Consider the following 22852-nt stretch of genomic DNA (forward strand, 5'->3'; position numbering starts at 1 on the left):
TCCACTCACTTCAGGTTAAAGAGACACTTCAGTATCTTCAACTGCTGCCTGCCTTCCAACGCCAGCATGGACAAGATCTTCAAGACTATTGGCTGTGGTTACTACTGCAAGGAGAGAGGCTTCACGGAGGGTGTCATGCAGTTTGTTGAGCAGGTGGTTCCTCTGACCAGGAAACTTTGGCAAGCTGTTAAAATCAAGATGTTACCGACCCCTGCCAAGTTCCACTACATCTTTAACCTGAGAGATCTTAGCAGGATTTGGGAGGGAATGTTGAAGTGTATCCCGGAGGTAGCGTGCGAGCCGGCTATTATCCTAAAGCTGTGGAGACACGAGAGCACCAGGGTAATAGCGGACAGATTCACTAACCCTGAGGACCTAGTCTGGTTCCAGAAGACCATGCTGAATATAGCTGAGGAGGAGCTGGGAGAGGAGTGTGCTGGTTACGTGCGGGAGGATGACTGGTTTGTCAGCTTCCTCCGGGACGCTCCCGATGTTACAGGGGAGGAACCTGATGACCATGACTTTGACGCTCCCTCTATTTACGAGCCTATCGCTGACTTCGTGCAGCTGGAAGCTAGGCTGATCAACTTCATGGAACAGTATAACGAGTCTATTAGAGGTGCTCCTATAGATCTAGTCTTCTTCAAGGATGCCATGACTCATCTCGTAAAGGTTAGACAGGATAAGTTGCTTTTCGAGTGTATAAGTGACATAATGTTTTTAATACACTACTTTCCATCAAGTTTCTTATTTAAAAAGTTTCCTCACTCTCTGGTTGCAATTGGCAGCATTTAGTTTACACAGCCAATCTCTAACAGGTATCTAGAATCCTACAGACTCCCCGGGGCAATGCCTTGCTAGTTGGAGTTGGAGGGTCAGGTAAACAGTCCCTTACCAAACTTGCCTCCTTTATCGCGGGCTACAAAACATTCCAGATAACACTGACCAGGTCCTACAACAGCAGTAATCTGATGGATGATCTGAAGATCTTGTACAGGGCTACTGGACAACAGGGGATACCTATGAGCTTTATATTTACTGATAATGATATTAAAGATGAAGCCTTCCTGGAGTATCTCAATAACATTCTCTCATCTGGCGAGGTTTGTCAATCAATGGCTCTTTAGCAACTGTTGAAAATGTTGTTGGCAAAAACACAGTGGGCAGAAACGTTCTATTCCTAGGCAGAAACATGATCTTCAGAAAGTTGTTCAACTAGAACCTACATAACCCCAATTCTACAGGTTTCTAACCTGTTTGCACGTGACGAAATGGACGAGATTCAGCAGGAGCTAATACCTGTGATGAAGAAGGAGCTACCCAGACACCCACCGACTCCGGAGAACCTTTATGAGTATTTCCTCTCTAGAGCCAGGAATAACCTTCACATCGTGCTCTGTTTCTCACCGGTTAGACCGTGTTTTACTAAGTCGGTTTTTGTAAAGGCGGTTACTTTATTTTCCATCAACCTTGAATTTCTTCAATAAAAGTGTAAATAGTTGCAAATTTGTCTTCATCCTCGTATAGCTAACCCGTTTTATACCCAGGTGGGGGAGAAGTTCCGAAACAGAGCCCTCAAGTTCCCAGGACTTATATCAGGCTGTACTATGGACTGGTTTGCCAGGTGGCCCAAAGACGCCCTCATAGCTGTGGCAAAGCATTTCTTGTCCTCTTTTGAGATGAGATGCGTTGATGAGGTCAAGGAACAGATCGTATACAGTATGGGGTGAGTTTAGTTACCATGTCACACTGGTGACAACATTACAGCCAGATTGCACTTAAAAACATTGCGTCAACCTTCACAAATAAAAGAGAATCTCTTAATGTTCAGCACGTACATAGTCTTGGTCTAAAACTGACATTAGAGCCAGAAAGTTATTTAAGAGAGAACTTGTGACTCATTCAACACATCACACACCCAGAACCCAGATGAATGTTATAACTATGCTTAGGTTACCCGATTCACGTACTGTAGTTCGACAATGTAGTTCGACAATGTAGTTCGACAATGTAGTTCGACACTGTAGTTCGACACGCACTAAGGTTTGTCGGACAATAGTGTGTGTCGGACAATAGTGTCGGACAATAGTGTGTGTTGGACAATAGTGTCGGACAATAGTGTGTGTCGGACAATAGTGTCGGACAATAGTGTGTGTCGGACAATAGTGCGTGTCGGACAATAGTGTCGGACAATACGTGTATAACTTTCCCTCAATTTACAGGTATATTCACGACGGGGTGGCTGAAGCTTGTGTCAAGTACTTTGATAGGTTCCGGAGGTCTACCCACGTGACCCCTAAGAGTTATCTCTCTTTCATCGCCAACTACAAAGAGATTTACATGGAGAAGTGCAAGCAGAAAAACGATATGGCGCAACGCATGAACACTGGTGAGGAAACTTTTTTCAAAAATTGAAAATAGCAAAATAACAGCTTTGCAACATAATAAAAAGCATCGAAATGTTGATTTCCTCCATCTCAAATTTATACTTTAAAAAGAGTTTGGGAAAAACTGGAACCTCATAGGACCTACAGAGGCAAATTTCAGTGATATCTCAAAATTAGTAGCTTGTCATTGTCCATGATATAAAAAAAGAGCTCGAAACATTATGTCCAAGTCTTCTCACATTATCTAATAAATGCAAAAAGCAAACAATTAGTCCACAATATGGTATGAACTGCATTATTACATCAAGGCCCAAATCGTGATTGTAGTGGACCTTATCTGCCTATATAAATGAATACCAGAAAGAACAGCCCTGTAGCACCGCCATAAGTGATAGCTGACGAAAGCTTTGTGCAATCTTCACAGTCTAGATTTTGTTGTATCGTACCGCTGGGCGTTCTGGTATCCGTAGCGACTGTATCGACTGTAAATGTGATCTCGGCTATAGTAGAGGTAGCCCATACGGTAGCCTCGTCACCCATCATACATGACATACGCAAAGAAACAGCGCCCTTGAGTTTACCCTCCACACTATCCCCGCTCTTCAGATAGCAGTTGTTATCTGACTCCAGGTAGGTGAGATGAGTGCACATCTCAAAACTCTGACACTCGTACACACAGTCCTCCACAGTTGGCTGGAGGGTTTTGTGGATGTCACTCCCTCTTAGATCCCAGTCTTTAAGCAGGCAGTGTTGAACCACTGACAGGTGGTCTAAACAGGCATGATCCCACTCCTCCCAGGGACAGTTGGTGCTCTGATTGTTCTCACAGCAGGTGCTGAAGGAGAGCAGCGGTCCTCCGTCACACTTCCAACTAGAAGTAGGTACGTTGGAGGATATCCATGGGACACTGTTCACTGTGCTCGGGTACTTAGCCTCATGGTCGGTCTTGCAGCACTTGGTACCGTACTCGTAAACGTAGGGGTACTCCTCTGTGCACCATCCACCTGAGAGTTGGGGGAGTTACTAAACGTAGGGGTACTCCTCTGTGCACCATCCACCTGAGAGTTGGGGGAGTTACTAAACGTAGGGGTACTCCTCTGTGCACCATCCACCTGGGAGTTGGGGGAGTTACTAAAGTTACTAAACGTAGGGGTACTCCTCTCTGCACCATCCACCTGAGAGTTGGGGGAGTTACTAAACGTAGGGGTACTCCTCTGTGCACCATCCACCTGAGTTGGGGGAGTTACTAAACGTAGGGGTACTCCTCTGTGCACCATCCACCTGGGAGTTGGGGGAGTTACTAAACGTAGGGGTACTCCTCTGTGCACCATCCACCTGGGAGTTGGGGGAGTTACTAAACGTAGGGGTACTCCTCTGTGCACCATCCACCTGGGAGTTGGGGGAGTTACTAAACGTAGGGGTACTCCTCTGTGCACCATCCACCTGAGTTGGGGGAGTTACTAAACGTAGGGGTACTCCTCTGTGCACCATCCACCTGAGTTGGGGGAGTTACTAAACGTAGGGGTACTCCTCTGTGCACCATCCACCTGAGAGTTGGGGGAGTTACTAAACGTAGGGGTACTCCTCTGTGCACCATCCACCTGAGTTGGGGGAGTTACTAAACGTAGGGGTACTCCTCTGTGCACCATCCACCTGGGAGTTGGGGGAGTTACTAAAGTTACTAAAGTTACTAAAGTGGAAAGTTTGAAATTAATTGTAGTGACTATCTGGGAGTTGGGGGAGTTACTAAAGTTACTAAAGTGGAAAGTTTGAAATTAATTATAGTGACTATCCCCAAAAAGTGCTGTTAATTATGTGACACTTGTAATAATAACTGGGTACAATTTAAAGAAAATATGATAATTTGACTTACTTATGGTGAAAAATAGAGCTAGTACTCCGAGCCACACATTCATGTTCGCGATACTAACTGTCTGACAATATAACAATCGGAAAGGATATTTGCAGTTTCTTGAGCAATCATGAGCAAAGAGGTTATTATACCGAGAAAGGTGTCCCAGAATCTCAAAATTTGAATCGTAGGTGAGGTATTTTGAGGATTTAAGAATCCCAAAATTTGAATCATACGTAATTTTTGACTGGGAAAGTGGGAAGGGCTACTTTTGACTGGGAAAGTGGGAAGGACTACTTTTGACTGGGAAAGTGGAAAGGGCTACTTTTGACAGGGAAAGTGGGAAGGACTACTTTTGACTGGGAAAGTGGGAAGGGCTACTTTTGACTGGGAAAGTGGGAAGGGCTACTTTTTGCTGAGAGTGAGGGAAGGCCTACTTTTGAATACTTGAATGGGTGCAAAGTTATCGCGATGGAAATTTGTATACTTTATCTAGAACTTATGAAGTCCTGACTAGTGACGTTATGTTAGTTAAGTTTGTAAGGCTCGTTCCTTTTCTTTAAAATCAAGGCAAATACTGATCGAAAATATGTACATCAGAAATGTAAAAAATCACTACTCTTCAGATGCAATAACAAAACTGCAAAGAAAGAATAAGATCTCATTTGATGCTATGCTCTTTCTTTACGCTGCAATAAACTCTCTCAAAGGATAACGTGCCTAATTTTAGAAACGTACATATTTCGAGAAAATCCAAGAAATTATGATAATAGGATTTCATTTTTTCGATCGATCGCTGAAATATTCTCTGTGCATAGTATATCGCTATTGTTTGTACGACAATAGTCTGCACTGTCGACTGTCGTCGGTCCATTTAATGTCAGTACCTTGACGAAATCTTAAATCATTAGAACAAATCGCGATCATGAAATATCCGGCAAAATTAACGGATATTTCATGAAAATTCGCAACATCATCAACAATTCGTTACACTTATTACACTTGTTACACTTGTTACACTTGTTACACTTGTTACACTTGTTACACTTGTTACACTTGTTACACTTGTTACACTTGTTACACTTGTTACACTTGTCCGCCATCTCAATGTTGCCTCTGTTATTTAGTAGTGGTATTAACAACTGCCCCTGTTATTTAGTAGTGGTATTAACAACTACCCCTGTTATCAGGTTTAGTAGTGGTATTAACAACTGCCCCTGTTATCAGGTTTAGTAGTGGTATTAACAACTGCCCCTGTTATCAGGTTTAGTAGTGGTATTAACAACTGCCCCTGTTATCAGGTTTAGTAGTGGTATTAACAACTGCCCCTGTTATCAGGTTTAGTAGTGGTATTAACAACTGCCCCTGTTATCAGGTTTAGTAGTGGTATTAACAACTGCCCCTGTTATCAGGTTTAGTAGTGGTATTAACAACTGCCCCTGTTATCAGGTTTAGTAGTGGTATTAACAACTGCCCCTGTTATCAGGTTTAGTAGTGGTATTAACAACTGCCCCTGTTATCAGGTTTAGTAGTGGTATTAACAACTGCCCCTGTTATCAGGTTTAGTATTGGTATTAACAACTGCCCCTGTTATCAGGTTTGGACAAGCTGAACGAAGCAAGTGAGTCAGTAGCGGAACTCTCGGTAGAGCTTGTCGAGAAGGAAAAGGAGCTCGCAGTGTCCTCTGTTAAAGCGGAGAAAGTGCTGGCCGATGTGACTATTCAAGCTGAGGCAGCAGAAGTTGCCAAACAGGAGGTGCAAAAAAAGAAGGACAAAGCTCAGTCTATATTCGACAGCATCTCAATTGACAAGAAGATTGCGTTGGAAAAACTGGAGAAAGCAAAACCTGCTCTTAAAGAAGCTGAAGCGGCCCTGCTAACTATAAAACCAGCAGATATAGCGACAGTGAGGAAGTTACCCAAACCACCTCATCTCATTATGAGGATATCAGACTGTGTGCTGTTGTTGTTGGGCCGCCAAGTGGAACAGGTGGAGATGGACCCGGACAGACCGTGTGTCAAGCCGAGCTGGAGCCACTCTCTCAAGATGTTGAGTGGCAGCACTTTCCTGCAGTCTCTACAGAACTTTAACAAGGACACCATAAACGACGAGGTGGTGGAGTTGCTGCAGCCCTACTTTGAGATGCCAGACTATTCGCTTGAAGTTGCCAAAAAGGTTTGATCAGCGAACATTTTGCGTTTTTAATTAAGTTTGTCAATCGTTAAAGAGTTTTTAAACTTAAAAGTTTGCGACAATTTCGCTGATTAACACCCGTCTCCACGAAATGTTGTCCCCCATAACGATTCGGGTTAAACTCTGTCGATTTCACTCTGATGATTATTTGTCGCGACTAGCTTAATCAAATTTCAAATCAATATTAAATATTAATCAAGATCATACATATTATGTTGATAAATATAACCACAAATTTGCCTCTCCTAGGTGTGCGGTAACGTGGCGGGACTCTGTTCATGGACCAAAGCAATGTCCGCATACTACTCCATCAACAAGGAAGTGTTACCACTTAAAGCTAACCTGGCAGTTCAAGAGCGGAGGTTGGAGGACGCCAACGAGAGTAAGCTCCAGGCTCAGGGACAACTGGACGCTAAGAACGCTGAACTGGACAAGGTTATTACACTGACTATTGTTGTAAGAAAAGGACGGCCACTTTTATAGAGATTAATTGTTATAAGAAAAGGACTTTTATAGAGATTAATTTATAGAATAACTCTTGAGACGTCTGAGCTCGATACGCTTTCGGGAGACGACTTCCGGGGAAGTAGTTAGCGACATTAGAGAATATGTCAGTTGTCAAATCTTCTGAAGGATTGGCTTATTTAAGTGCAATATCAATATATCAACTTATCCTCGCCACCAGAGTCGCGACACCAAATTGAATGGAGGATTTCTCAATCCTCAGCGTGCGTTGTTACCATTAGATTCATTAAGGTTACCATTAGGTTCCATGGTGTGCCACATTCTGGGGAATTATGGGGAAACTCGACGTCAGCGAGCTACGGAATTTAATTATATAATATATAAGATACAAACAAAATTGAATATGGTCATATTTCGAAATCGCATTCGCTACTGGAATTAATATCAGTATGAACTGCATTCGGACAACATTCTTTACAAGCAGCCAAGTTCAAGCGTCTTGAATATTTTGACAGCAGTTTGAAAGACTGAAATATAATAGGGTGGTTTCTCTAGTCGCAGAGGTTATCAATAGCCAAATCCCACGATAAGATTTTGTCCAAAAAATCGTCTTAGATAGTTGTTCACTATTATTAGCTTGATGTTACATTATTGGGCGGCGCTCAGCCTGTCATTCCGCAGAATCTTTATGTTCATGAACATTATAGCCTGGGGTCCCCAGGTAAGATGTCTCAATAATCTCAGCTGTTCTTTGAAAAAGTACTTTACTGACCAACTGACTTATCTGCCAACCGAGTTTACTATTCAAACAGCTGTCACTGTAAATGAGTCTGGAGAAACTGTACAAATCAGTATGAAGATACTTAGTAGTTAATAGTAGTTAATATGTAGTTGGTTAAACTATGCCGGCCCATGATTTTCCGAATCGCTTACCAGTGGAAATCTAGTCAATTCAAATATCTGCTTGCTTGGTACTCATGGTCGATACAATCACAGCCCAACCGCATTCTTGATCAGACACATGTGCATACGCCATCCTTGGGAGCCGTCAGTTGAGCTTGCTCTCTGACTCGTGGGTTGAAAACATCGTGTACAGTACTTCGTGAGTAGTACAGTACTTCACAACGATAATCCGCCTCCCCAATCGCAAAATTAAAAAATAGTAGTTAATATGAATTAAAATACTCACCTAAAGTCGAAAGAGGGTATAGGGGAGGCGGGAGCGTATGAACTGTAGCTCCACTTTACACTAACCTCGCCACTAACCTCACCACTAACCTCACCACTAACCTCACCACTAACCTCACCACTAACCCCACCACTAACCTCACCACTAACCTCACCACTAACCTCACCACTAACCTCACCACTAACCTCACCACTAACCTCACCACTAACCTCACCACTAACCTCACCACTAACCTCACCACTAACCTCACCACTAACCCTACCACTAACCTCACCACTAACCTCACCACTAACCTCACCACTAACCCTACCACTAACCTCACCACTAACCCCACCACTAACCTCACCACTAACCTCACCACTAACCTCACCACTAACCCCACCACTAACTTCACCACTAACCTCACCACTAACCTCACCACTAACCTCACCACTAACCTCACCACTAACCCTACCACTAACCTCACCACTAACATCACCAGTCACCACTAACCTCACCACTAACCTCACCACTAACCTCACCACTAACCTCACCATTAACCTCACCACTAAACTCATCACTAACCTCACCAATAACCTCATGTTCAGGTAAGGAAACTGTACGATGACGCTATGAGGGAAAAGAAGGATCTTGAGAACGATGCTGATACTTGCAAGAGGAGGATGGTAGCAGCTAAAACTCTGATAGATGGACTGAGGGGAGAGAAGATCAGGTGGACTGAGCAGAGTAAGGAGTTCAAGGCTCAGATAGAGAGGTGAGTTGCTAATAATTTCATTGATAGATAATATGAGGGGTGGTATCTTTGTAAAAATTACAAAAAATTTAAAATATTGGGTTTTCATCGCGGTGGGCTGGTATGTCTCAATTATACGCTATTTTATTAATATTTTTTAATATGAGTTTGGCAGATTGGCTTGATATGATGAATAACCACTTCCTAACTTTAAACTTATCGTCGAAATTTAATAAATACTTCCGAGATTTAATTTTAAACGCTGATAGTTAGAATAAACGAAAAATGACCAATATCCCTAAATTGGATTTAAATATTCATCAAATCCTCTGAAAAATTACTTAAAATAAACTGTTTAACTGTCAAACGATATGAACTAACTGAGCAAGATTTTTAATATTCGTTTGAAATATCAAATCAGAAACTGCCATCACGATTGTTCCACCGCGCATATAGGCATGTATTGCCATGTTAACTCGACAACTCCAATTCATATTAATCACGTCCGAATTCAAGTATGATTAAAAGGAGCACAAGCTCAAAGATGATGATATGTAATATGTATTTATATTAAAAGTCTGTTAAAATTTCGGGCTAAAAAGTTCATTTGATAGACACGAATCTCTATATGATCTCCATCTCATCAGATTTGGGTCTAATTCAAGTACCAATATGACTACCAAATTGGCAAATTGCCAAGATCGACCAATTCCAGTACACGTTTATGATCCATTTCAATTTACTAAAAGCTTATTCGTAGCGTGATATTGTATTGCTAGAGATGCATTGAGTAAAATATAGAAAGCGACAGCCGTCCATATCAGAATTGACAAATCAAAATGAGAGTTTTCTACAGATGAATCTCGCCTGAATTTAAGTATGATTGATAAAAGCCCCAAAGCTCAACGCCCAACAAGATTATGTATCTGAACTGATCGATTTATGTTTAAGTGCTGATGTCATTTGATATTTAATTATATCACGATTCTCAGTACATTCGCGATTTCATCAAATTTCGACCAGTTCAATCAATCATCTGAAGCGAATGGACATTTTGTCAAGTTCGATCTATTTTCAGTATAAGTTTTGCTCTATTTCTATTTTAAAAAGCATATTCGTGATATCAAAGTGGAGTTGCTAAGTTGGCATGGTAATATCTGATGTTTTCTGACAAATATGCTTAAGGACCAAATTTATTTTGTTGCGTCAAGAATTGTCCATGAAAACATCAGAAACCATTAGAATCGACCGCGTGCCGGCTACCAGAAACCTCCTTTTTGAACCACCTAAAATGCCAAAATTTATCAGAAACTTAAGCACTTTTGTCGGCAGATATGTGCGGTAGAACAATCTTAATGGCGGTTTCTTATTTGATATTCTAATTTCTATTATTATACTACAAAATAAATTTAGAAACAGGTCATATCACTGCCATTGACTGATAAATTTAAATATATGGAGTTCGATGAGTTTGCGGTTTTTAAGCTGACTGAATTTGCGACTGTTAATGTTAAGTTCAACTCTAAATAGTGTAACTTCCTCAATACAGGGCCCCCAATACATTAAATACTTCCTTCATTTTAAATGAGTTGTTCCTCTGAACACTCAACACTAGGTTGTCATGCCAACTAATACTCCTCCACTCACTAGGTTGCCATGCCATTTGCCAACTAATACTCCTCCACTCACTAGGTTGTCATGCCAACTAATACTCCTCCACTCACTAGGTTGTCAAGCCAACTAATACTCCTCCACTCACTAGGTTGTCATGCCAACTAATACTCCTCCACTCACTAGGTTGTCATGCCAACTAATACTCCTCCACTCACTAGGTTGTCATGCCAACTAATACTCCTCCACTCACTAGGTTGTCATGCCAACTAATACTCCTCCACTCACTAGGTTGTCATGCCAACTAATACTCCTCCACTCACTAGGTTGTCATGCCAACTAATACTCCTCCACTCACTAGGTTGTCATGCCAACTAATACTCCTCCACTCACTAGGTTGTCATGCCAACTAATACTCCTCCACTCACTAGGTTGTCATGCCAACTAATACTCCTCCACTCACTAGGTTGTCATTCAACTAATACTCCTCCACTCACTAGGTTGTCATGCCAACTAATACTCCTCCACTCACTAGGTTGTCATGCCAACTAATACTCCTCCACTCACTAGGTTGTCATGCCAACTAATACTCCTCCACTCACTAGGTTGTCATGCCAACCAATACTCCTCCACTCACTAGGTTGTCATGCCAACTATTACTCCTCCACTCACTAGGTTGTCATGCCAACTAATACTCCTCCACTCACTAGGTTGTCATGCCAACTAATACTCCTCCACTCACTAGGTTGGCAGGAGACGTGTTGATGGCGACTGGTTTTCTGTCCTACTGCGGACCCTTTAACCAGGAGTACAGACAGTTGTTACTGCGCAACTGGCAGGGAGAGAATAAAAGCAGGAGTATCCCATACACTCACAACTTGGACCTCATCAGCATGTTGGCTGAGAAAACCACTGTGAGTCAGAGTACTTTTATTGACTAGATTAAGACGTGTACTTAAGTACGTGTTCTATAATTGTGGACACAGCTATGTATTAAGTTGGTAATCTTGTAGCAATGGTGTCTCAATTGAACTGCTGTTTAGTTTTATTTTCAACATACTCTAATAAATGTATTTGCAGATATCGGAGTGGAATCTACAAGGGTTGCCTAGTGATGAGCTGAGTATCCAGAACGGTATCATCTGCACCAAGGCCACCAGATATCCCCTCATTATTGATCCCCAGGTACGCATGAGTTTGGAATTATCTCACTTTCTATAAATAGTTCACTACCAAATAGTTCACCATCAATATTCGAAATTATCCCCATATAAGGCACTTATTTGTATAACCAGATGACGAAGGCAAAGCACTGGTGGTCAAAGCAATGGTTATAATTATTAATCGAACCGAGTTAGCTCTAAACTGTCAACTCAAATAGTGTTACTTCCTCAAATATATGCTCTGTCAGTTTAAACAACTATAATGTGTCACTATATAAGATACTGGGAGAACGTTGGCCTTACCATTTATCGTTTTAATATGAAGTGTCTGAAAGTTGTCTCGGGATTTGATCTCGGCCAGCCTGTCGCATCACAGAAAATCAAATGCGTGACACAAAATTTTACTCGATAAACATTTGGGAGTTGAACTGAGAGATTGTTGACAATATTAAGATGTACGGAACTTTTACAGACAGAGTTAAACGGTACGTAACCAAGGTAACAAGGTACGTAACCAAGGTAACACGGCTTAAGTTTAGGAGTTATAGCTAAAATCTAAACTTTCAGGGACAAGGAAAGATCTGGATCAAGAACAGAGAAAATACCATACTTACGGTAATTATTAACTAATTAAGTAATTATTAACTTCCTCCCTTTATAGTTTATATCTAGTTTCAGTTCGAGGATCGCAATATCATTCCGATAAAGTAACAGTGTATATTATAATGAATGTAAAGGTATCGAGATGAAACGGTTCATTTAATAATAAAATAACATTGTCATCACTCACATCGGCCACACCAATGATGTGGTAAATTCCACTGAGTGGTTCAAACTTCAAATAGTTTCATGGTAAAAGTATCTGTAAACATTACTCTAAATTCGAGTCTCCTGCAACCTCTTCCGTGTTCTCCTTTATCGCTTATATTTGAATTGTAATGATAAACAACATATTTGTTCATTATTTTCAATTTTGTACCAAACGAGTTGAATTAACCATTTTAGAGCGAGGGAAAGGAGGCAAAAGATTTCTCCGTAAGTCATTCGCCGGTCTTTGATAAGCTTGAATGAACACTCTTCCATTGCTTTAACGAAATGCTAAAGACTAAAAATCTTTATCGAGTCGTGAAGTCACAATATGATTTGAGATTCATGAATTCGTTCATCGAAAAATCAGTGATTGATTCATATCTGTGGAAAATTAGCTGATCGATTTTGAAGAGATGATGAATGAAAACTTGCTTGCTTTAGTGATTCACTGTTGGCTGCTAATTGGCCGCTAATTGGCTGCTAATCTCGTTTGAATATCAGATAATACTTTCCGCATGCCATATCAGTGATTTATTATCAGCATTATATCAGCTGATAGAGAATGAAAACAACGCTGTAATCTCAATATTGTTATCTAAAACTCAGATTATAATGTATGGATTTCCTATCACTGGGATAACATTCAAGTCATTGATTTCATAGAATGAAAACTCACCTGCATCGTTGTTACTTACTGCTTATACTGTTTTTATACGAATACTGGAGATTTATTTAGTCAGACCACCGTTTTTGTTAAATTGTTCTGCATTCAGCTCATTTAGTTACCTTAACTATTAAAGCAACCCTTAAATGAAATATATGTTGAATGATGCTCGTAATCGAAAGCTTGTTGCTGTTGAACCTTTAAACGTCACATATTTTGTAGCTGTGTACGTAATAGTTAATACGTAATTAGTCACCATATTATAACTAACAGGTGACATCGCTCAACCACAAGTTCTTTAGAACGCATCTGGAGGACTGTTTGTCGCAAGGGCGTCCTCTCATGATCGAGGATATAGGTTAGTTCAACGCTTTAACAGTAAAACATTTTATTAAGGTAGCAAACTATCGTTACCGCACACAATCAATTCCAAAACTTTCCTGCGTCACAATCGCCAACTGTTAAAGTTAATTAAAATGATCTGGTTTTTGTTCCCGACTACAAGGGGTGTATACTGTCTAAGTGGTGTGATATTGACCCGATTTACCGCGGAGTTTGGGGAAAGGAAACACCCGCGGTAAATCGGGGTTTTGTTTGTTTACATTATAATGCATGTTAAGCCCTATTTGGGGAAAGGAGATGGCCGCGAATAAATCGGGGTTTGTGGTAAATCGAGGCCGGTAATCGGAGATTTACTTCATAATGACAATGTATAATGTATACAATGTATAATGTATACAATTTATACCTGTATAATGACAATTTGAATCTACTGTTGTTCTTTCACAGGTGAGGAATTGGACCCAATTCTTGACAATGTTCTGGAGAAAAATTTCATTAAGAGCGGCAAATCATTAAAGGTAATCCCAAATTATAGATGTTTTATTGGACAAGTCTCAAATATGAATGATTTTGATCGTAAAGAGAGGAATCCATATATCTTTTATTTCCTTGGATCTTTAAATCATTTGTCAGAAAAAAAGTTAAGAGCAGATTTGAGGTTTCTTTGATAAATTGATAAAAACAGCAAAATTATGACAACCCCTCTTTGTGTAGGTTAAAGTGGGTGACAAGGAACTTGATGTGATGAAAGGGTTCCGGATCTACATCACTACAAAACTAGCTAACCCATCCTACACTCCGGAAATATCCGCTAGAACCAGTATCATCGACTTTACAGTAACGATAAAGGGGCTGGAGGACCAGCTGTTGGGTATTGTTATTCTCAAGGAGAAGGGAGAGTTGGAGAAAGAGAGGACTAACTTGATAGAGGTTTCAAGATTGTAATATGTTTAATGAAATTTTCAATAAGCCCTGTCAGCTGTTACGCATTTTGGGTGTTTAATTAAGCCAGTCTTGTGGCCGGTTTACTTCCACAGTATCACTTGCTAGACTAATAAGATACACTCCGTATTTTATAAAGATGGTTAATTTTGGCGAAGGCTTCGGCATCTTCAATTTTGACCATTTTGAAGGCTTCACCGTCTTTAATTCATCGCAAACCGTCTCAAAATTTTTTGGTAGAAGTAAGGTCAGTGTGTGAAATATGCTTTATTACATACGATCTATTGTGGCGTCTTTATCTTTTCAATTGTGAAGCCTTGCCATCTTTAATTTTTTTTCATTTGAGGCTTCGTCTTAATAAAGAGCATCTTTACAAAACATACGGAGTGTACAACAAATAGCCTGACAATCAATAAAACTCCCTCTTCCTCTGCCAGGATGTGACAGCTAATAAACGCAAGATGGATGAGCTGGAAGAGAACCTGCTGTTCAAACTAACCAGCATCCAGGGTCCTTTAGTTGATGACGAGTCTCTTATTGAAGTGCTCGGTGTCACTAAGATTACATCTGAAGAGGTATTTTCCTTACAGTTTTGACATATTTTAAATATTTAGAACAGGTGATTGCACACTACCCTCGAGTAAGGTATGCTAACCCTACTCCCCACTCAAGGTATGCTAACAATGTATCTCTTTAGGTAAAGCACAAGCTAGTAACAGCGGCGGAGACGGAAGTGAAGATAAACACAGCCCGAGAAGAGTTCAGACCAGTAGCAACCCGAGGTAGCATCCTCTACTTCCTTATAGTGGAGATGAGCTATGTTAACTCAATGTACCAGACAAGTATCAGACAGTTCCTGGCCCTCTTTGATGATAGTATGGAGAAGTGAGTCATTTAAGCGTTTAAATTACACTGCTCCTCAGTCCTCACCTGCGAATAGGAATGACGCTATTTATTGTAATGACAAAATGATTATTTTGACAGTTGTTTAAAGGTATTTGGTGAATGCGACAGAATCTCGATTCTCGCTGTTATAGCGCTAAATAAACAAGTAACCCAGAAATCATGGTAGCATCGAACGAGTTACTTTGTATTTCTAGAATTCCAGTTTTATAAAAGTTATTTTTGAGCAAGCGGTAAATCCTTAACTACTTCAGGTCGGACAAATCTCCCATCACGAGTAAGCGGATATCTAACATCATAGACTACCTGACCTATGAAGTGTGGAAATACCAAGTAAGAGGGCTGTATGAGGAGCACAAGTTCCTGTACACTTTGCTCCTAACCCTCAAGATCTGCCTTCAATCCAACAGAATCAAACCGAACGAGTTCATGACCTTTATCAAAGGTAAGCGAATCCTGCTTTTTACCCCTTGTCTTACTATAATATATACCGAGACGATAGATATCTGTTGCCATTTTACTGACACCACGACAATCGACATCAACTACTTTAACACGACTTCCCGCGAGATATACTATCGAATGCACACTCTCAGACCAAATTGAATATATTGTACGATATTGTTTTTTCACAGGCGGTGCAGCACTAGACTTAAAAGCCGTGGCACCAAAACCAAAAAACAACTGGATATCCGATATGACTTGGCTAAACCTGGTCGAGCTGTCAAAGATTCCTCAATTCTCTGAAATCCTAACCCAAGTCTCGTGAGTATATCTTAACTTAATAAACTTCCTAGCTGTTTTAATTCCGTTACTAAGTTTTACAAGTGCCATAGTTTTACAGTTTCATCTCACTTTAATTAAAGTACAAAGTCTGAGATCCTTTAACTCTGATACGAAAACCACCAATCCTCAGACGAAACGAGAAAGCATGGAGGCAGTGGTATGACAGCGATGCTCCGGAAGAGGGCAACATTCCTGACGGTTACCAGAACTCACTTGATATCTTCAAGAGAACACTGCTGGTTAGATCCTGGTGTCCCGACAGGACTTTAGCTCAGGCTAGGAGGTTCGTTGTGGACGCTCTAGGTCAGAGGTTTGCTGATGGAGTTATCCTTGATTTCTACATGATGTGGGAAGAGAGCGATAACATGACTCCTCTAATCTGCTTCTTGAGCATGGGATCCGATCCTACTGCTCAGATTGACACCTTAGCTAAGAAACTGAAGGTGGATTGTAAACCTGTGTCTATGGGACAAGGTCAGGAGATCCACGCTAGACGCCTCCTCACCAACTCGATGAGTCAGGGAGGATGGGTCCTGCTGCAAAACTGTCATCTGGGACTCAACTTCATGGACGAACTACTTCAGACGATCACAGAGCCGGCAGGTCCAGTACACGAGACCTTCAGACTGTGGATGACAACAGAAGGACACCCTCACTTCCCTATAAATCTCCTTCAGATTGGTCTGAAATACACCAACGAACCACCTCAAGGGGTTAAAGCTGGAGTTAAGAGAACGTACAACGGAGTGACCCAAGATCAGCTTGACATAACCAACATGCCCCAGTGGAAGCCCATGCTCTACACTGTAGCAATCCTCCACACAGTCGTTCAGGAGAGAAGGAAGTTTGGACCACTCGGCTGGAATATCCCATACGAGTTTAACCAGGCTGATCTGACAGCTTCTATCCAGTTTTTACAGAACCATCTAGATGACATGGATCCTAGACACGGTGTGAACTGGAGCACGGTGCAGTACATGATAGGGGAGGTTCAGTACGGAGGCAGGGTTACTGATGACATGGACAAGAGGCTCCTCAAAACCTTCTGTAAAGTCTGGTTCAGGGAGGAGATGTTTCTTCCGGGTTTCCAGTTTTTCACACCAGTTGGGAACAACTGCGATGCTGGCAAGCCTTATACCATCCCACAATGTAAAACTGTTCAGCAGTACCTGGACTTCATTGAGAAGCTCCCTCCAGTAGACTCCCCAGAAGTGTTTGGGATGCATCCGAACGCGAACATCACCTACCAGAGTAAAACAGCTAGAGATATCCTGGACACTGTCCTGAATATCCAGCCAAAAGAGAGCAGTGGGGGACTGGGGGAGACGAGGGAAGCTGCCGTCTCCAGAATGGCTGACGACATGTTGTCAAAGCTACCTGACGACTACATCGCTCATCAGGTCAAAGATAGGATTAACGAGATGGGGGCTCTTTCTTCGATGAACATTTTCCTGAAGCAAGAGATAGACAGGATGCAGCGAGTGATAACATGTGTTAGGAGCACCCTGACAGATCTCAAGTTGGCGATCGAGGGAACCATAATAATGAGCGAGAAGTTGAGGGAAGCACTCGATAATATCTACGACGCCAAAGTGCCGCCCTTCTGGACCCGGATCTCCTGGGACAGCAGCACTATTGGCTTCTGGTTCACTGAACTGATAGAGAGAAACTCCCAGTTTCACACTTGGTGCTTTAATGGAAGACCTCACGTCTTCTGGATGACTGGATTCTTCAACCCTCAGGTAATTCATAAAATTTCCTCACTGATTTTGTTTATAACAATCTATTATAATCAAATCTAATTTTGATTCGTCTTGTTTTAGATTGGGATAAGTTTATCTCGAATCTGGATTATTGTATCCCCTAAGTTTGCACACAATTTCAGGGTTTCTTAACTGCTATGAGACAGGAAGTTACGCGAGCTCACAAAGGGTGGGCGTTAGATCAAGTGGTCCTAAATAACGAGATGACCAAGTCAACAAAGGACGATATCACGGCCCCTCCCCCCGAGGGAGTGTTTGTTCACGGTCTCTTCCTGGACGGAGCGGGCTGGGACAGGCGGAACTCACGGCTTATAGAGTCGCCTCCCAAGGTCCTGTCCGCTCCACTACCTGTTATCCGGATATTCGCGGAGAACCAGGTCATGGCGAAGGATAGCAAGATGTACGAGTGTCCGATCTACAAGAAGCCGCGGAGAACGGACCTGACGTTCATTGCTACGGTCGTTCTGAGACACGGCACTGCCGATGTGGAGAAGTGGATCATGAGGGGCGTGGCTCTTTTGTGTGATATCAAGTAGACCTAGAGAGCAGCCACCAGTCCACATCAGGCCAAGCTTTGGTAATATATGACATCAACTATCAAGTTGAATTATTGAACTGTTGTTCATCTTGACAGGTGTCTTGTGTTGCCTTAAGATTCTCAAGTTCTTCGGGTGAAAATTTCAAATTTTGAAGTGAGCTTCAGCTGAGTAGCAAACAAGAAAGTATGTCGTCAGAATCAGATATTGACACTGACAGTTCAATTTTTATCCAGCATGTACATTGTACAAAGATTGTGTTTATAGCAAACTCTTATGTACCTTAATTTGTATTAAATAATATTAATAAGAACTGTTTATTCTTTTATTGTTCATTAATTTACGCTTTATAGTTTCACAGTGAATGCAGTTGGGTGTATTTTAGAGCAGCTTTTCATACATGAAACATAAAAGTAGAATAATGATTTTTTTCATTGTTAATCAAAGGAACCATTAAAAAGGAGAAAATATTTGAGTGTATACAGCATTACGCTCGAAAACATGAACAATGAGTTATCCGTATCAGCGTTTCTGTTTTACCGATCTTAAATCGTTGAACTATAATTCCGTGTGTATAGTCCAGTCTTGAATTGGAAATACTTTATATTTTTGTTTCAGTCATTACATGATTACCCTCTTCGATGTTATAGATTAATAAACTGCGTTGTTGATTGTTCGAGCGAGAAGCTTTCATTCTCTGTTGAAGATGAAATTTCCACGACCAAAATTTTACAGCTTTGACTGAATCTCTCACCCGCATCCAACTATAGATGGCATACAAGGTTTAGAGAGTTTACAAAGTTTACAAAAAATTGATCTATATTGCAGTGAAATAATGTCAGATCAGAGTTGCTAAAAAGTCATAGTCCAAAATCCAAGTAGAAAATCCGTTACCATTAAGGTGTTTAAACCAAGAGAAAGTCATGTCGTTCTAAAGGCGAGTGCATATCGTCCAAGCTTATAGCTAACAAAGAGATAGAAAAGCACGCAAACCCTTATAGAAAAAAAAACGAAGTGAAGAATGAAGATGCTTGAGCTATGTCCGTGTGGGTGTGGTAAAGGAGTTAAAGATGTGATTGTGGTGGAGTAGAGTGCAAATGAAGGGGCTGCGGAGGAAAGGTGATGTCTCGAACTGTGACACTAATGTTCGTGTTTCTTCTTTTTAGGAAATCGTGTTCTGCATAGCGGAGCGACGAACTTGGTGAATTCCACTATGTGGTCCGGTAGAAAGAGGCTCTTCATGTCATGAAATATCAATAGTTTATGTAATAAGCGCCATGAGTTGGCACAGAACTTTTTGTTTCTGATTTTGGTAAATTTGGTATCAAAAGTGGCCCCTAAGTGCAGTGTGAATAATGAAAATTCACCGTGTAGCACGATAACATCAAGCTGTATGTGGGCCTCCTGTGCATTGCAAGAGTGTAAAAAGGACGAAAAACAGGTAATTTCTTGCTTAAAATGCATATTGATATAGCTCCTAAAATATCAAATATTTGAAATCATTTTACAGGATTGTAATAACAAATTTGACCAAAACCCATAATCATGGGTAGAGTGGACCGCTGCCAGTGTCTCTCTTTCCCAAACAAAAGGCAATGATATCAATTTGAATGACCGTTATCAAATGCAAAATGAATCCGAGAATGAAATCGGTCGCTCGCTTTTCCCACTCATTCATGGCTTACGAATTGTAATAAGTTTCGATTTATATATGAAATCTATTTCAATTGTAAATGAATGGGAAAAGCGAGCGAGCGATTTCATTCTCGGATTCATTTTGCATTTGATAACGGTCATTCAAATTGATATCATTGCCTTTTGTTTGGGAAAGAGAGCCACTGGCAGCGGTCCACTCTACCCATGATTATGGGTTTTGGTCAAATATCATCTCTTTTTGATTATAATGTCAGGGTACTTTACAAAGCCGAAATGTAAACTCATAACTTCATTAATATTAATAAGGAAGTGATTTCAACGATTTCGAAATTTTTCCTTTTAAAACATTTCCTTGTGTTTAGGTAAGCATACCGGTCGATCACTGACTGAATTTGCCACTTTATACTCATTCAAGTTGGCATTAAATTCATATATAATGACATTGAACTGTCGTGGCAAAGCAGAATTTGTTCAAAATCACGAATGAGCAAAATTTGAACCTTTCGCACGTGCAAACCTTGAGCGGAAGTTGCGTGCGCATCCAATATTGAATCACCGTAAATTTTTGCATGATGGTGTTTTATATATAGTTTGATAAGCATGAAAAGTTTCAAAGTATTTCAAGAAGAACTGTAATCACAACGGCACTCCAAAGTTGACTGAAATTGGTGAAAACAGCAATTTTCAGTGATTTTAGCAATTTTCTATCAATTTGGGCGTGGCCCCACGTATGCAACTTTTCGATTTTCAACTTTAAAACTAGCCTATGACACAATTTAGACCTTTAGAAAGCAAAATTGAGCTCCACAACCCAAGGGATGGTGCAACACCAGAGAATACTAGAACGTAAAATTAGCGTTTTTATAAAATTATTCTTTAAAAAAGCACTAACTTCAATAGCGAATATCTTTATGAAGGAGCAAGCTAGAAAAACTTTCCGGTAGATTTTCAGAATGCTTAAACAATTGTCTAAGGTGAAAATGTCCTCAAATTTTGAATAAAATTACTCCTTAATGGCGTAAAATCGATTTGAAAAATGATTACTTTGTAAAAAATCAAGTTTTAAAAATGGTTAACTTGATGACGTCATCAAGTGGTGATGATGACGTTGAATTACTTTTTAACATAATGTAAACTAAAGTCTAAACAATTATCTTTAACACCTGTTGTCCGAAATGGCTGTATCTTTATAACTTCTGAATCTACGGACACCTAAATATAGCCTATAATTGACTGGCAAAGCGTCTATCCCTGAATATCACAGTGCTGGCAAGCACGAGCGGTGTCTTTGTTGGGGGTATACTATGTACTCCCTTTACTATTGTACCCCCTTTAATATTATACCCCTTTACTAATATAACCCCTTTTGTACTCGTCGGAAGCCTCTTTCGTGCACGCGAAGCGTGCACTCCGGCCGGAGGCGGCGGCCTTCGGCCGCCGCCTCCGGCAGGAGTTTTTCAGGCGTTAAGACTCATCGGAAGTCGTTCAGCAGATTTATTTTTAGTTCAAAACATTCTAATTTGATGTCGAAGATGACAGGAATAAAAAATAGTTATGTTGGGATTTTTAAGAAATTTGCATAAAATACTCGCCAGCACTGTTATACGAAATTCGGTAAAAAACCCAAAATCGCCATATTCAGGTGCCTTAAAAACCATGTTAAAATTGAGTTAGAGATCTGACATTTTTCAGGGCGTCTAGACGTTGACCAAATCGACTGCAAAAAAAGTTTCAGGTTTCAGGAGCATCGGGAAATGGGTTTTCTAGAACCCCTGTTTTACGATAGATTGTCGTGATATATATATATATATATATTATTTGACCAAAACCCATAATCATGGGTAGAGTGGACCGCTGCCAGTGTCTCTCTTTCCCAAACAAAAGGAAATGATATTAATTTGATTGACCGTTCTCAAATGCAAAATGATACCGAGAATGAAATCGGTCGCTCGCTTTTCCCATTCATTTACAATTGTAATAGATTAAGAAGAACTACCCAAAGGCAGCTAGCTGCCTTTGGGTAGTTCTTCTTAATTATTATTAAGTTATTACTTATTGAATTAGCTGAAGTTTATTGAATTTTTTGCCGAGTACAGCTGTACTCGGCAAAAAATTCAATAAACTTCAGCTAATTCAATAAGTAATAACTACCAACCTTACCCCGAAATACTAGGTATCGACCCGAACGCAACCCAAAGAGATTTTTACAGCATCTGATTGATGTAATCAATCGAAACTTATTACAATTCGTAAGCCGTGAATGAATGGGAAAAGCGAGCGACCGATTTCATTCTCGGTATCATTTTGCATTTGAGAACGGTCAATCAAATTAATATCATTTCCTTTTGTTTGGGAAAGAGAGACACTGGCAGCGGTCCACTCTACCCATGATTATGGGTTTTGGTCAAATATCATCGCTTTTTGATTAATGTCAGCGGGTACTTTATAAAGTCGAAATATAAACTGATATCTTCATTAATAAGGAGGAAGTTTCAACGATTTCGAAATTTTTCCTTTGAAAACATTTCCTTGTGTTTGGGTAAGCATATCGGTCGATCACTGACTGAATTTGCCACTTTATACTCATTCAAGTTGGCATTAAATTTATATATAATGACATTGAACTGTCGTGGTAAAGCAGAATTTGTTCGAAATCACGAATGAGCAAAATTATCACCTTTCGCACGTGCAAACTATGAGCGGACGTTGCGTGCGCATCCAATATTGAATCGCCGTAAATTTTCGCGTGTTGGTGTTTTATATATAGTTTGATAAGCATGCAAAGTTTCAAAGTATTTCAAGAAGAACTGTAATCACAACGGCACACCAACGTTTACAGAAAATGGTAAAAACAGCA

At 40.5% G+C, this 22852-nt stretch overlaps 1 protein-coding gene across 1 annotated transcript in view; it reads left to right on the forward strand.

Annotated features, from left to right (window-relative positions):
* The window catches only part of LOC134822277 (dynein axonemal heavy chain 5-like), a 92563-nt gene extending 73571 nt beyond the window's left edge, over window positions 1-18992 (forward strand). Inside the window, exons 59-79 of the mRNA XM_063833185.1 lie at window positions 15-672; window positions 819-1103; window positions 1245-1409; window positions 1548-1726; window positions 2223-2389; window positions 5837-6414; window positions 6682-6867; window positions 8674-8840; window positions 11176-11344; window positions 11511-11615; window positions 12161-12208; window positions 12599-12628; window positions 13341-13425; window positions 13857-13927; window positions 14124-14339; window positions 14789-14926; window positions 15049-15236; window positions 15509-15699; window positions 15890-16019; window positions 16171-17782; window positions 17926-18992. Of these exons, the coding sequence (XP_063689255.1) occupies window positions 15-672; window positions 819-1103; window positions 1245-1409; window positions 1548-1726; window positions 2223-2389; window positions 5837-6414; window positions 6682-6867; window positions 8674-8840; window positions 11176-11344; window positions 11511-11615; window positions 12161-12208; window positions 12599-12628; window positions 13341-13425; window positions 13857-13927; window positions 14124-14339; window positions 14789-14926; window positions 15049-15236; window positions 15509-15699; window positions 15890-16019; window positions 16171-17782; window positions 17926-18339 (5782 nt within the window). The 3' untranslated portion in view covers window positions 18340-18992. The remainder of the gene's footprint in view (window positions 1-14; window positions 673-818; window positions 1104-1244; window positions 1410-1547; window positions 1727-2222; window positions 2390-5836; window positions 6415-6681; window positions 6868-8673; window positions 8841-11175; window positions 11345-11510; window positions 11616-12160; window positions 12209-12598; window positions 12629-13340; window positions 13426-13856; window positions 13928-14123; window positions 14340-14788; window positions 14927-15048; window positions 15237-15508; window positions 15700-15889; window positions 16020-16170; window positions 17783-17925) is intronic.
* The last annotated feature ends 3860 nt before the right edge of the window (window positions 18993-22852 follow it).

This window comes from Bolinopsis microptera, chromosome 1, assembly GCF_026151205.1.
Source record: "Bolinopsis microptera isolate Bmic1 chromosome 1, MBARI_Bmic_1.0, whole genome shotgun sequence".
Taxonomy (NCBI): domain Eukaryota; kingdom Metazoa; phylum Ctenophora; class Tentaculata; order Lobata; family Bolinopsidae; genus Bolinopsis; species Bolinopsis microptera.